This window comes from Phodopus roborovskii, unplaced genomic scaffold, assembly GCF_943737965.1.
Source record: "Phodopus roborovskii unplaced genomic scaffold, PHOROB, whole genome shotgun sequence".
In the NCBI taxonomy this organism is placed as follows: Eukaryota; Metazoa; Chordata; class Mammalia; order Rodentia; family Cricetidae; genus Phodopus; species Phodopus roborovskii.
The window spans coordinates 4,140,177-4,155,691 of NW_026125546.1; the positions used below are offsets into that span (position 1 = coordinate 4,140,177).

Genomic DNA, 15,515 nt, shown 5'->3' on the forward strand with positions numbered 1-15,515 from the left:
TAAATCCTCTTACTAGGATCAAGAAAAATGAATAAGAATTCACAACACTTAAAATGTATCCATTTAATCACAAATATCCATATTAGTCTGCAATAAAAGCATGATTTTTCAAACAAATTGGTTGAAAAAATATTTGAGCACAATGTAATAAAATGCTAGACTAATAAAAAAGTTACAGATTCAAAATCATTGCTCCAGTTATTAAAGTTAAGATGAAAATAAAACAGGGAAAGTGAAAAACACAGATTGGCTCCAAAGTGAAGTCAGTGTGAGAGCTGACAGAGTAGGAGAAAGGCAGAGGCACAGCACCAGACAGGCTCAGTTTACAACACTAAATTTTGACAATAAATTAAGCACAAGTTGTAAGGAGCTGGCACATGAACAAGTAAACATGCCCCAGGAAAGTAGATGATAGTATTAATAATAGAAATAAACAGAGGCAGACATGGTGGAATTGGGTAGGGGAAAACTTTCAATTGAGTTCAGCACAGCAAACTAACAAAGGTATATCCTTCCTCTCTTGAAAGCAATTTGCATCTGCCAAAAGAGGGGGCACAGGGTGCTTCAGACTACCATTCATTAATTTAAAAGAGAGAGAGAGAGAGAGGAAGAGGGGGGGGGAGAGAGAGAGAGAGAGAGAGAGAGAGAGAGAGAGAGAGAGGGAGGAAGAGAGAGAGGGGGAGGAATGGGGGAGAGGAGAGAGAGAGAGAAAGCAAGTTTGTGAACCAGTTCTGGAGAACAGAAGACAGGCGAGTTCTGATGGAGCAGAGACCAGGCCTGGAGCTGAGGAATGCCAGCAATCAGGAAGGAGATAGTAATTTAATTGATCCTCACCTTTTCCACACAATCCTGCAGTGTGCACCTGGTGGTAAATCAGGCTAGCCTGCTCCGTACCCTGAAGCTATGACCTCCTGACTGCTAATTTAAATTCTGAGCCATGTGACAGGAATTTTGGTGCTGACAGTAGGAAGGGAGCTTAGAGATGGGAGTAAATGAACGCTCAGCAGCAGTGAGGTCTCTGTGCAGTAAGGGGCTGGGGGGCGCCGGAAACCATCCCACTGTAACACACATAATTGTCAGCATACCTAGCTGAGGCTCCTGAAACACAAAAGATGGGTGGCAACAGGAAAGCTCACAGGGAACATGTTATAGCCATCATTTTACTAATGATTAAAGGCAAGATAATGATCTGCTTTTTATATTATATTGATAGGGGAAGCGCCTGAAAATTGAGGCAAACTATTGGGGAAAAAAACTTTTAGGAAATAGAAGAAAATATGATATTTATGATGACAGGTAAAGAAATAAAAAGAAACAAGAAAATATGGAAAATACAACATGTTAAGCCACCAAGAGGGTGAAATTTCTAATATTAAGGTGATTAAAGTAAACATAAATGGACTATACATACTAATTAAGTGACATAAAGACTCCCATAATGTATTAAGAGCAAGGTGCAGAAATAGGCTACTGAAAGGAAACACATTTGAGTAAAGGTATATTAAATGGATAAAAATAAACAGAAATTCTCATGCTAGGAAGGAAAGACAAGGCAACAGAAACCCAGTGCTAAGTTTTACTCTTAACCAAAACAGAACTGGGTTAAAGCGTATCGCGTGACAGCAGAATAATATTACAAGAAATCAAGATGTAAAGTTCTCACTGTATGTACGTGCAGCTAGTAAGGAACGTAAAATACATAAAACCAGAAGTGACAGGTTTACAGGGATGGATAAAGGGCAGTTAGACTTTATCACACATGCCTTGTGGAAACTGATAGGTCAGCACAGTCAGTAATGAAGGAGAGGGACTCACTAGCCCGACTGCTTAACGCTGATCTACTGGCAGCTAACAGATTCTGGGAGACAGGGAGTCAGAGCATCTAGCTAATACACGCTGCTGAGCACCCCAAGCTGTGAGGGTTAGTTCTAAAGGAGAGTCACAGGGCCTAGTTAAATCCCATGGGACACAAAACAAAACAGAATTAGTAAGTATAGCAAAGATATTTGTAAGGAATAAAGTAGACTGGAAGAGTTTTCAGAAAATCAAGAGTGAGGGGTGATAGAAGTGGCCAGAATGCATTATATACACATGTGAAATTATCACAGAATAAAATTTATTAATAAGAAATTTCAAATGAATAAAACATTGTATTCCACAAATTGCTCAAAACTCAATAATGATGGAATTTCAGGACCACAAATTCCTATCTTCAGAATTCATAAAGTTATTCCAGTCATTGTCATGTCTGAAAAATGGGCAAGATGCTCTGACTCACCCCGAGGCTAACGTAATTTTTATAATAGTTTTGAGTTACTTCATTCATGTCTTTCATTGCTTATTCCTGGGCATTTATGCAACAATAAAGGGTACATACAAGTTTTGAGGGGTCAAAGAGACACTTGAAGTACATATAGTTATAAACTCAGATTAAAAGAGAAAGATGTCATTTTCCCACACATCAACTTACTAATTTGATTACAATAAAAATAACTTAAGAGGGAACCAACAAATGACTCAAATGTTTCCTCGGATAAGCTGCGAGTAAAGTAACTTTTAAAAAGGGGAAAGTTGGGCTGGAGATATAGAGCTCAGTGACAGAGCACTTGACTGATACTCAATGGCCCTGGTTTGACTCCCCAGGATGAGAACAAACAAACAAACTTGTGGATGCTCACATCCCCTCGCATACCGGTCTCAGAGATCACTGAGGAGTAAGGGGCTGTGAGAGCCACAAGGATGCTGTTATGCTGTCATCTGGAGATGACATGGCCACTGCACTCAGGAACCCACTGCAGATATTTTCCCACTGCAGCTGTGGTTAGCTGCTCACGATCCAGACAAGGATGGTCACTACTCCAGCAGCTAGCACTGAGTGGATCCTCTGGCTTTCCTCAGGCCCCAAAGGAGACAGTATGAAGGTAGGAGAGGGTTATAGCACTGGGTGGTGTCTGAGGGTAACGGGAGGGATGAGCTCAGGTGGCTCTCATCAAGGTATATGGTACAAAGCATGAAATTTCAAAAAAAAATGATTAAAAAAGAAGGGAAGTAAAGATGGTTCTTCTTTATCGTATCAGTCATCTGTGCTAATGTGTGTGGAAAATGACAAAGCTTTCTGACCAGAGAGAAACAACCCTTAATAAACATGCTGACCAGGCTGTCAATAATGTGAAGAAATCAAGTCAGGCACGCTATACAGTGAATTCTCAGTACATGCCTGATGCCAATAATTCAACAAACACTTAACTTGGTGAACTGACAAGAACTGTGCAAAGACAGAAGGCACAATCTGTCCAAGAATCATGATCACAGAATCTAGTAGGAAAACACCTAGTTGGCCCAAAGTAAGACTGGACAAAGTAATGGTGGCTTGTGGCTTTGTCAAAGTAGTAAAACAGGTAATTAAGAGAGTCCTGTAACATCAGACTTGGTTGTCTATATACACACTAAGGATTTATCCAGGCCTTCCTTGCACAGCCCTGGGCTGCAGAAAATGGAGCTCTTTAGTTCCAAGGATAGTTAGTATAGCCTAAACTCACTTGCCTGGCTGTGACTGGGAATTCAGCAGGAGAAAGACAGCACGGAAGGATAGGGCATCAACCACCGTTATGCTGGATGTAATTTTCAGCAGGGGTTGCATCTTGCAAAACTGTGAGTGTGGAATGGCTTCTTTAGGTCAAAGGAGGGTGATGGCTTCCTGCTGTCACCATTCCTTGGTGGCTCTATTAACTGTTCAACATCTGCTCATTGAACTCTTCAATGGAACCCCTTGGGCATGTTATTCTTATTAGAAATCTAACTATTTCAGGAAAACAAAGAAAAACAGCATTTTGGAAAAATAACTGCCCTAGAGGAAAGAGGTCATGACCAGGTACCAGAGCATCTGTAAAGTAAAAAAATATACATGTAACTTGAACATATTCTGAAATGATGCCCTATAAGACTGCTACCATTGTGGCAAGTGACAACCATTAAAATTGGTGGTAGTAGAATGCAACTGTACTCTCAAATTCGAGACTCAGATAAGGTTGAACTGCTTCAATCAGAAAACCGATGATTCTTAGTTTATTCCACAAATAAACAGATATTTGACAAAGAAAGGTAGCAGACACAGGCAAACCTCGTGCAGGTCAGGCCTCACCTCTTTGAACTTGTGACTGAGCTTGTTGGTGTCCAGGTCAGATGGGGAAAACATGTCCTCGTTCTCAGGGAGCTCAAAGACTTCAATGGCCATGTCACCACCAGGGAGAACGGGCCCGACCTCATCCTCTTCCTCATCAGTGGCGTATTCTCCAGTCTGAAAGGGAGGGAATTTCAGAAATAACACTGTCCTTATCCTACACAGAGCTGTTACTGAAACAATTGTAAGAGAAAAGCATGGCACCAAATGGTGAGAGCGTTAATGTTTAAATCGTGCATGCCTCATGCACCCTATGTTATTACACACAAATGTTAGTGCAGAGATCCAAATTACCAAGTGTAGACCACAAAGACATGTGCGTTTAACAGTGGGCGGCAGCAGCAGCAGCAGCAGCAGCAAGAGTTGCTTCTCACTTGGAGAATCTGACAGTTTTATTAAATAAGATCACGTTGCTAAAGGAAATAAATAATTTCTTTATTACATTTACTTATGTGTGTATGTGTGTGTGGGGGCATACACATGCCACAGCACACACGCAGAGGTCCAAGAGGAATCTATGGGAGCCCATTCTCTCCTTCCACCATGAAGGTCGCAGGGATTGAATTCAGGTCATTAAGGTTCGTGGCAGATGCCTTTGTCTACTAAGCCATCTCAATGCCTAGGAAACAAGTAGTGTTCTAAACTTCCTACTTCCTGTGTAAATACGCCGTCTAGCAGGAGCAAAGAAGAAGGAATCAGAGATAAGGCTTTACAGAGCTGGCAAAGCCATAATGAAACCTTTGGAAACCTTAGCAAATTAACTCCCCTCACTCCAGAGTTCAATCAGTTGTGTTTTGTTTGTTAATTACAGAGGCATGAACTGGTGAAGGACAAATCCGGGGCTTCTAGCTATACAAGTGCTGCATTATACCTGCAGAGGACTCCAATGAAAAAAATCACCTAAACTTTTAGATTTCCTGCTTTTTCTTGGAGAGCTGAAGATCTGTGCACATTATGAGACCGTGTCTGCCGAGATGGCCAGCTTAGATGGGCTACGCACTTTCTAGTTCACAAAATTTCGCTAACTGGTGTGCTGCTATTAGCCTGCTTGCTCCTTCCCAAGGCCAGCAGGACCCTGTAGGTATTTGAGTTCATGACCTCTGAAATAAATGTATGTCTTTGTCACTGACTTCCTCAACATTATTGGAAAGTAACTCCTCTTGGCAGCACCAGGGTATGAGGCTATAATTCAAAATAATTGCCTGACATCTTTACCTTATGTAATTTAAGGATAAATCACTGTGTCTGTGAGTTAAAAAGACCACGTTCATTTAATTCATCCCTGCTCCTTCAGGAAGTAGCTTTTTCAACACATAAAGTGCAGATACGAACTCATATTGCCTTCAAGCAAGCCTTTGCAAACAATGGAGTGATGGACTCCTTTGATTAACCAGCCTCAGCTCTGAGTGTTGCTTTCCACTCTGCCACTGTGGGAGACTGTGCTTGGCAGTGAAGGGAATCTGGTCATTCATCTCCAAGTGGTCCTTCCTAGTCTGGAAGGCCAGAATTCAATTGCCTTAAGACTTGTCTTTTCCAAATAAAACAATTTTCATTTTGCCAACCCTACAAATGGCTATGCTCTGATTTCTTTCCTAGTGCCTCAGCATGCCCCTAGCTCTGCAGACTAGAAGTGAACAGTGTCTCCTAAGAAACCTGTGGGCCACTAAATGGCACACTGCCTCGGTACCTGTTGGACACTGCTTCCTCACACAGGGACTATTAAAACAGAGACCACAACCTCATGGCATTTGTCTACAGAAATAAGGTTAGGATCTTTCATGTAGAAGGGTAATTTTCAAACTGGCCACAAGAAAGTTGGGTTCCCTCCCTCCCTTTCTCATTCAAGTAAAATTGAAGACATCTTGACAGAAAGGCAAAGAAGCTGGTATTAGCGAATCATTAATTTTGGACAAAAATGGCAGATTAATGCCTATAAATAAAGGATTCTTTAGACACTAGTCTCAAAGGCATGTGTAACCTGTGTCCACATGCCAGGTCACATGCTTTATGAGCCTCAGGGCATTTTGTGTTAGCCCCAGGCTGATGCAGAATAATCATAAGCTTAAAGTATCATGTTTTTTTTTTTTTTTTTTGAGATTCTTTTCTTTCAAACTCGATTTCATGTTTCTTGATCATGAACTTTGTAGATTACAATGTCATGTTAATGTCGCAAGGAAAGACATTCTTGGGTGAACTCTAAGTACCATTCCAAGTATCTTTGACCCTGCCAGTGGAACACAGATGAACAATGTAGCTCATTGGTTTCTGGTAGCTGCTAGTTCGGCTAGCAATTCCTGCAGACTTTTAATCAGAATCAAAAGTTCTTACGTCTAACAATAGGTCTGGACTTGTCTATGGTGCCCTCTATAATAACTACCTCTACAAAGATATGTTAAGAATCCTAGATTCTTTTATTATTTTTCCCGCTTTTGTTCTTCCATGAATCCAAATCTCTTCCATAACTGCTGAAATTGTAACTCCTTTCATTTTTCCATTTACTAGTACTTTTCCTTCCAACTAGGTCAGAAGCATCCTGAAGACAAAGCATGTCTTCCACTGTCTTGAGTCCCCTTTACTGCCTTATTTGTTTTCAGCCTGAAGAATGTGGGCCTTGCAAACTTCTGTGAAATCATTCTCTATCACCAATCATTGCAATTCCTACTGAGCTTTGAATAAAGGATGCAGCTGCTTCAGAGTACCATAAACATCTGGACGGAGAAAGCTATGTTTAGTAGCTGAAGAATGATACACTTTCCTGACTCCTTTATCTTTATTGAAAATCTTAATTATTTTTATGGTTACCCATAAATAAATAAAATAAATGATACGGAACAAAAGATTACCAACATGTTGTAAACCTAAACGTGAGGTCAAATCTGCTATTTGCAGAGAAAGATATACAATGTCATACAATGCCATCTCCCATAAAAAAAAAGCTCCATAAAAACTCGTAGCCACCACCTATCTCTCCCTGGTAGCCAGCTTCCTTCCTGCTGGCCAAATTTAAAATCTTTAAAACAACAGGATTCTTGGCATTCTCCATCTCACTGTGTAATCTGTTTCAGATGTGGCAAGGACAGTTCTCAGGGTAAAAACTGACAAATAGTGTGCATCCCTTTCTGTGTTGTTTACCTTGTTCATTAATACGCTTTCTTTTTAATGGTCCCATTAAAACGCAGGGAATTAAAGAATCCTACTTTAGAAACTTCATGTTTGCCCAGCAATATGCACTCAATAGCTAATGATATGGGTTTGAATACAGGATCTTATCGTGGGGAAACGACACACAGATTTCATCCAAGGGCCATTAGTTAAGTTGTTGAAACTATGATCTAACAAAATCCCTGGAACCCACACTTTTTTCTGTGCTATGCCATCACTGTGCTACAGAAACAAAAACTCCGTAGGGAGAAAACATCGAAACTATACTTCTTTAACATTGCCTCAGATGCAAAGGTTTTGTATGAGCCTGCTGTGTTGAGATAGATCCACATCCACAGCCTTGATTACCAGTCAATTCATTTGGAAGTCTTGCATGTGTGTCTGCTGGGACCCAGAGTTCCGGTCTTTGTTTTTCCCATAGTGTGCTCATCCTGAGCAAACACACACACACACACACACACACACACACACACACACACACGCACGCACGCACGCACGCACGCACGCACACACACACACACGCACACACACGCACGCACGCATGCACACACACGCACGCACACACACACGCACACACACGCACGCACGCATGCACACACACGCACGCACACACACACACACACACACATGAGAAAAAGAAAAAAGGAGGAGGCCCCTTTGGAAGGACATAGGAGCAGCAGTGGGAGATTATAGAAGAGGGATCACTGAAAATCTAACTCATCATTTATTTTCTCTTAAGTCTTAGACATGTTCAGTACAGTGACAAGTCTTCGCCTGGGTTTAGGGGCCTGCTGACTGGTGTTTCATGATTCTTTTCTTACAAAAACCACAGCCAGAATATATAATCACTAAAAATTATTTTAGTGTCCTTAAAGAGAATGAAAATTACTTATGCAAGGGAAGAAAGATGTAAAATCCCTCTAGGTTTTTATTGTGTTACCCTTTACATGTTCCCTCACCTAAGTTTCTGGGTCTCTTGCCTCAGTCTTCCTAAAATACTCTCCCATCACTGTTTCTCACACTTCCTCAAGACACGAATGCTTTGGGACATGAACATTTTATTCAATGAGAGTGGTGATAAAGAACAGCCTGTCAGGGTGCACCTCTTGGCAAACAACTTCTGACTAGTAGGAGCAAAAGCATTGGGACACACCAGAGCCTGAAGCACACATGAGAGATGTAGGCATCAGCCTATGTTTTACTGAAGGAACATAAACTATCAAATCTAAGAAGGTGGTGAAGTGCGGATCAATAAAAGAGTATTAGTTGTGAGATCACTTCGATCTGGGTTCAAATGCTGGCCTTGAGATTTTGCAAGGGATCTTCTAGACCAAAAAAAAAAAAAAAAAAAATTGATTGCTTTCTCTGTCAAGTGAAAAACAAGGCAAACAAAAACCAAACAATGCAAAACAGTCCCTTACCAGGATGAGGTTGTCACTGCTAAATTATGTGGGGGACTGAAAAGCATTTATCAGAAAGGCACCAGTGGTGACACTCTGCATGAAGTCTCATGGGACTTCTGTCTGGTACCCAGATGAACACCAAGTGTCTGTCCTGCGAGTATGATTCCTCAGGTCTCCATACATGCATCTTTTGTCGGTGTTCTAACAGATGCCATTCCTTTTCTAATTGGCTCCTTTTCTCATGTAGCAGCCGGGACCAGTTCACATCAAGCGCAAAAGTCCTGTGCCTCAGCACGTCTCTCTTACACCCTCTCCACCTGTCATCATGGTCCACGATGCATATCTACTCACATCAGAATAGCCCGTGAAGCTGTGGCCAGTAGGACTTCCCTCCCCTTGCCTATGCCCCAGTGCACACCTTCATCTCTCGGAACACTCTCTGTCACATCTGCCTTTTCCCATCAACTGTGAGGTCCTCAACTGTGCCAGGTACAATTTATCCCTATAATCACAGTAGCCAGTGGACTGTTTGGCATCCAGTATGCCCTGAGCAAATGTTTGCTGAATAAACTAAGACAGTTGTGGCCACATCTGCACACCATGGCAGAGCCTGATTTTCCTGTTAATCTCAGCTTTCCAGTATGAAATACAGTTAAGCGCAGCTGCAGCTGAGGTCTAAACGGCCCTACTGGGGATTTTCTCTTGTTGTTAGTTTCAACCATTTGCAGTAATTTTTACTGTAGCAATGTTTACTCTGGTGAATTCTGGGACACTAAATGGTGCTAATCATAAAAATAGCCTGAATTATGCAGTTTGTGGGAATTTGTTTACTGCATTTGAAAATATATATATATATATATATATATATATATATATATATATATATACTAAAACTCACTTTTCAGAGAAAATAGAAGAGAACTTTCTCTGTGAAGACCTCAGATGAGACACTGATGCTCACAATTCTCTGCCCATTAGGATTTTAGCAAAAAGCACATGCACGCTTCGGAATATAAAAATCCCTCACAAAGGCATCAACTTTCCCACGCTGGGCCAGTGGCTTCTGTGTGGCCTGGTTTTGTAACGCTGGACCACTTAGGACTCTGAACAGTATTTGCAGAGCTGGGAAGCACTTTCTTCAGAGACTGTTGTGAGACTATACAACAGCGACACATTCAAAGTTACACCATTGCCAAGAATACGCTTAGAGACAGTGAGATCTCACTGGGATCATTTCCCCTTCTCATTTCTCCAGGACAACCACAGAGAAGTGCATCAAAAACAGGCCACACTGGGACTAGAGAGAACAGGTCTCCAGAAGGACCTCAGCTTGCACCTTTCCTGGTCTACTTTCCCAGAGAATAGTTTAAAGATTTCAATGTCGTAGGATATTAAGAGGATTCGAGGAAATGCATACATGCAATGACCTCAGTCATTCAAAATGTATCAGGTATCTTTTTCCTTCCTTCCTACCTTCCTTCCTTCCTTCTTTCCTTCCTTTCTTCCTCTCTCTTTCTTGTATTGACTTTGTAGAGAGGTTTGTTTCAGCTCACTGTTCTGAAAGCCCAAAGTTAAGGGACCACCTATAAAAACAGTCTCCATAGTGGCTAGAGATGCAAGCTGGTGCATAGTCACACACACAGGAGACAGAGAGCCTGGACATGTCTATGCGTTCAGGTACTGCAGTGAAATATCCACCGTGCCTGCACCTATTGTACTGACCATGTCCATACTCCTGACGCCAGATAATGATGCACAGATTAAGATACAAGGGACCAGGTTTAATAATATGGGTTATTATATTTTATTTTGGGAGAAGTCACTTACACGAGAAACTGATGACCCACAAGTTCCCACTCCAAGGAGCCACACCCAGGCTGCTCTCAGTGACCTGACCAGAACCAAGAGAGAGTGAGTTGGGGTCCAGCACCCTAGATCTAGCCTTCCCCCATCACATCCCCACCTGTGACCATGCCCGATGGGCGTGCTCAGTGCAACAGATGTGGGCGGGGTGGATATCTCACTACAGGGGACATGCAGATGTGTACATGTATTTGTTTACATGTTTATGGTGTCTCAATCTTTTGATCTAAGAATGCTGCTTGGTTTTTTATCATTCTAACTACCTAGTCTCCATGGAGGGAAACATTTTAAAGCTCTAGTTTTATTATTTTAAAGAGTGTGTGTGTGTGTGTGGGGGGGGGGTTATGTGCACATGACTGTTGACGCCCTTGAAAGCTAAAGGCTGCTCCCTTGGAGTTCTAAGTGGTCATGAGCTACCCATGTGGGTGCTGAGAACTGGGCCTGGATCCTCTGCAAAAGCAGGAAGAACTCTCAGTTGATGAACCAGCCTCAAAGAGACATTTAAAATCAATACTAGATTCTCATCTAGTCCTGGGTCCCCAGTACTCAAGAGCTCCATTCACTGTACTTATCACACTGCTGACAAATTACTATTCTAGCAACATTAACTAAAGTTCTACAAATAAAATCCCTTCCATCTACTCAAAACCACGTTTCCTTTCTTAAATATTTTTAATGAATTTTCTTAGTTCATTAACTAGCATTGATTTTAATGTTTTGTTTAGTTTTTATATACCAGAAATAGAAGGTATACTCCAAACCAGGGCCACGATTTCCCGCAATGGTGTCTCAGTGGTAAAATGACCCCCAGTGACCCTGCGTCCTGTGCTCCTACTATAATCCTTCCTCTTTAGTATGGACGGAACCTAGTAATTCAGTTGAAGCTAAATACACGGGAAGTAACTAAGTTAGTTACAGGAAGTGTGACTTCTGCCTCTTTTGTCCTTTGCTTTCTCTGAGCCCTCAGCAGTGGGAAGCAGGAATCCATGTTGTGAGCAGGAAGAGGCCACATTACGAGGTATGGAGATGTCTGGCTGATGGCCAGCAGGAAACAGGGCTCTGCCAACAGTCACATGAGGGAGAATGGAAATGGTTCTTCTGCATCCTGTCAACAGCTGTGAGTGAGTTTGGATGCAGACTCTCTCCCAGATGAGCACTTAGATGACCACAGCTCTGGCTGACACCTTACTTATGGCCTTGGGACAGATGTGGGCTTAGAAAGATCCAGATGAACTGGCTTACAGTGTATTGGAGAAACAGCTCTCATTTTAAGTTGCTATGTTTTGGTGGTCCGTAATGTTTTAGGAGGAAGGGGTGCACACAGGAAGGGAGGCTGCCATAACAAGTCAGGGAAAATAATAGGGATGTGACTTTGGAAATGAGCAGTGGGTAAAGGCTAGACAGAGTCTAGAGAAAGAATTAGTCTAAATTGCCCTGGACAGATCATTAGAGGAAACCTGGAAGACGGGGCTGTTAACATGGCAGAATGTTCAGAAACAACATCAGCTTCTTAATGGGACATAGGAAATGTCTAGTAAACAGGGCCATGGCAGCAGGGGATTTCCAGGGCATCAGAGGTGCTGCCTGCCTGCCTGCCTATCTTCTCCCCTCACAGGAAAATGGGAAACAGAGTGAAAGTCCTATTAAACAGGAAGGAAGCAAGTTGTGATGGCTTTAACAGCTCACAATTAAGTCTAGAATTAAGAGATGGCTGCCAAACCCAAGTTCAAACACTGGACCTGATAGATTATTGGGGTTCTGACTTAGGAAACCCCAATTTTAAACCCTGATGGGTAAGCAAGGCTGCCACTACCCTAGAAGAGGCACCATTTCTATTCATTCTCAGGCTGTATGATTTTACTGGAAAGCTAGTCTGAAACAAAGGGCACCTGTGCCTTTGCTCACAGGGTTAGTGGAGAAGGGGTCTTTATAGAAGCTGTTTCTCAGCAGCCCCCCCCCATTTCTATATAGTTTATGACAGGTGGGAGATTCTCCCATGAGAAGGACACACTGTGGCTCCACAGATCAACGTGACCAAGAGAAACAAGGAGGGAATCCACAAAATCCAACAAAACAGCCTACTGTGAACAGGACTCTGAGTCACAGAATAGTCCTACCTACCGTCCTGACACCAAATATACCCCATAGGCTCCCAGATAAAGAAATCTGACAAACTTTCAGAATTCATCTTAGAAACCTGATGCACTGACATTTCCATTTGTCCTAAGTCAATAATCCAAGTAGACTCGGGTATATCAGTAAATGGATAGACAGAGCTTCAACACATGCAGTCTAGAGACTAAAACACCTTCACTGTCCACAACAACCCTAGCTGGCTTGGAGGAGCTAATAAGAAAGGCCTCCAGGACCAAGGAGGCACCAGGGATACCATCTAATTAAATGGCTCCATTGTGTGAATAACTGCACACAGAGTACATATAAACCGTATTTTGGAAGGAGTCTCGTCAGCCACCTGATGCTATATGACTTAACAAGTCTTTCCCTAAACATATAAAACTTACAAAAAAAGGATCTCCTTCAAGTGATTCTTCTCACTGTGGGACCAGGAGAGACTGAGTTTTGAGTCAGTATCCACAGAACTCGGAAGTTTAAATATCTCTCTCCTCAAAAGTCCCCAACAAAGCCATCCATGGCTCATGTAGAAGGGCAGATGACCTCACTAGTAGTCATCTTAAAGCAGTTGAGGCCAAGATGAAGGAGAGGAGCTATCAGGGTTATGGAAGCAGAGAGCAACCCCATGTCATTCACGAGGCACCATGCTTGGTGCTTAGTATGGCTTCACCTAATGCTATTTCTCACCAATCACCCAACACACTTTCAAAGGCAGCCTACAGTTGCTGACATCATCTGTCCAGCTAGGGCTTTGCTTCAGCAGTCCTAACCCTGACTTCTGAATAGGAACTGGAATGAACCAGTATCTGGGGAACCCGATACTCCACACTGTGATAACATTTCTTTAAATCTTGTTTTGACTTGGGGAGTGGGCTGCTGACAAGCGTGAGGAGGCTGAGAGCTTTTCCTTCTCCACTGAGTTACTTTCATCACTAGAGACACCACAGAAGGCAGCTGGGGTCCAAAGATCTACCTCTGGGTTTCCATGGGAATTTGCCTGTCTTAGAGAAATCTCCCCAACAGGGCCAACATCCTTCTCACTCCCACTTATTTTTTTCAAGACAGGGTTTCCTCTGTGTAGCCTTAGCTGTCCTGGAACTTGCTTTGTAGACCACACTGGCCTTGAACTCACAGAGTTCCTCCTCCCTCTGCTCCCATGTGCTGGAATTAAAGGCTTGCACTACTATGCCAGGCCCAACATTCCCTTCTAACAGCCAATATCCATAGAAAGATGTTTGGCTGGTGTGGTAGACCAAGAGACTGCAGTAGAAACAGGTTCAACTGACAACCAAATGATGCTACTTTTTCCTACTGATCATTATATGCCCTGCCTTATCATCTGCCCTGTGGACAGGAGGTCTCAAGATTCCAGAGGAGTCAAACCACAATCATTGAAATTCCTCCAATGCTCATACAGGTCTGTGTTTCTGTAAATGTTGTCACACTGGGATCAGAACTTTCCTCTAAGCTAGGATGTGTGTCTGTATGAGTTGACTTTGTGCTGACTGCACAGTTCTTGACTTCCTAAAGGCAACAGAAGAGGAACCACATGGCTTGTGTAGAACTAGGGATGGAGGCAGGTGAGCTCTGAATACACCAATGTGAATCTTTTTACACAGAGCAGTAAGCATGGCTGCCCTTGCTCAGAGGGAAAGGCTATCATTCTTGCACATTCCTTGGCCAACAACTGAAGAGACAATACAAAAGCAGCCAAAGAAATGCCATAAAATTTCAAGAGAGTTCAGAGAATTATTTCCTGACTTAAAGAAAAAAAATTGAGAAATTCAGTTGATTTTTTTTGTCAGGACCAAAATAATATTGTTCAATTTAATGGGGGAAAAAAAACTGGTAGAAGCTCAGGTGATTAAGAAATTCCAAACACTTCTCCTTTCACAAGGATTAACCATCATCACATCCTGCATCTCTGGTCTACAGGCTGATGGACTTTGCTTCTTTAACAGCCCTTACATTGTCACAGTTTCTTCTGTAACAGAAAACAGACAACAAAATCAACTGGAAATAAAAAGGAAGACCAGAAGCCTGAAACTCACACTTCCATCCTAGAAATCCTCATTGTAAAGGCTCTCTTATAGTATGGCCATTGGACTTCTTACGGGCTGCCCTGAAAACAATTTGAATTCTGTACAATGTTTATATATAGCTTTCACAATGACATAGCAAGCTTCTTGTGAGACAAAAACATATGGTCCATGACTCAATCTTCTTAATTCCTTTTAATAAGTGTTCCCTACTTGGAAATAGGTGAATGTCATTTGTCTTTACATTTCTGATAAATATCTACGACACCAAGGGGCAACCCATGATCTTTTGTTTTCCCACCAAGATCTTGCAGTAACTAGTCAACAGCCAAAGTGGACCTCTATAATTCAAATGTCACACTGCAATTTCGAACTGGCAGCCTTCCTTGGGTTTCATTTTACTTGCCCAGGAAACAATGAGGTATTTATTCTGATGCCAGTACAACTGTGGGAAGCTGAGAGATTTGTGTTGTCTTGAATTTTTAATCTGCAGAACTGGACAGCTGGTAACAAGAGGGGTACATGTTACTGTTGCTTTAACAATTCTGTAATACAATGAATCGAAACTCAGATAATATGTGTTTACATTATAGTTTCTATTAAAGTTGATTTATACAATTGTAAAATTATAGCAGACTATCAATCACAAAAGAATTACAGTGGCACAAAGTATAAAAACATCAGTGCCATCAATGCAATTTTTATATATAACGTACATACATACTAATGACAAAC

General features: G+C 42.0%; 1 protein-coding gene across 9 annotated transcripts in view; it reads right to left on the minus strand.

Annotated features, from left to right (window-relative positions):
• Ppp1r9a (protein phosphatase 1 regulatory subunit 9A) overlaps nt 1-15,515 on the minus strand; it is a 248,459-nt gene that overhangs the window by 50,596 nt on the left and 182,348 nt on the right. For all 9 annotated transcript variants that reach the window (XM_051177142.1, XM_051177141.1, XM_051177140.1 and 6 more), the window contains one exon: nt 4,142-4,297. In XM_051177142.1, the coding sequence (XP_051033099.1) occupies nt 4,142-4,297 (156 nt within the window). The remainder of the gene's footprint in view (nt 1-4,141; nt 4,298-15,515) is intronic.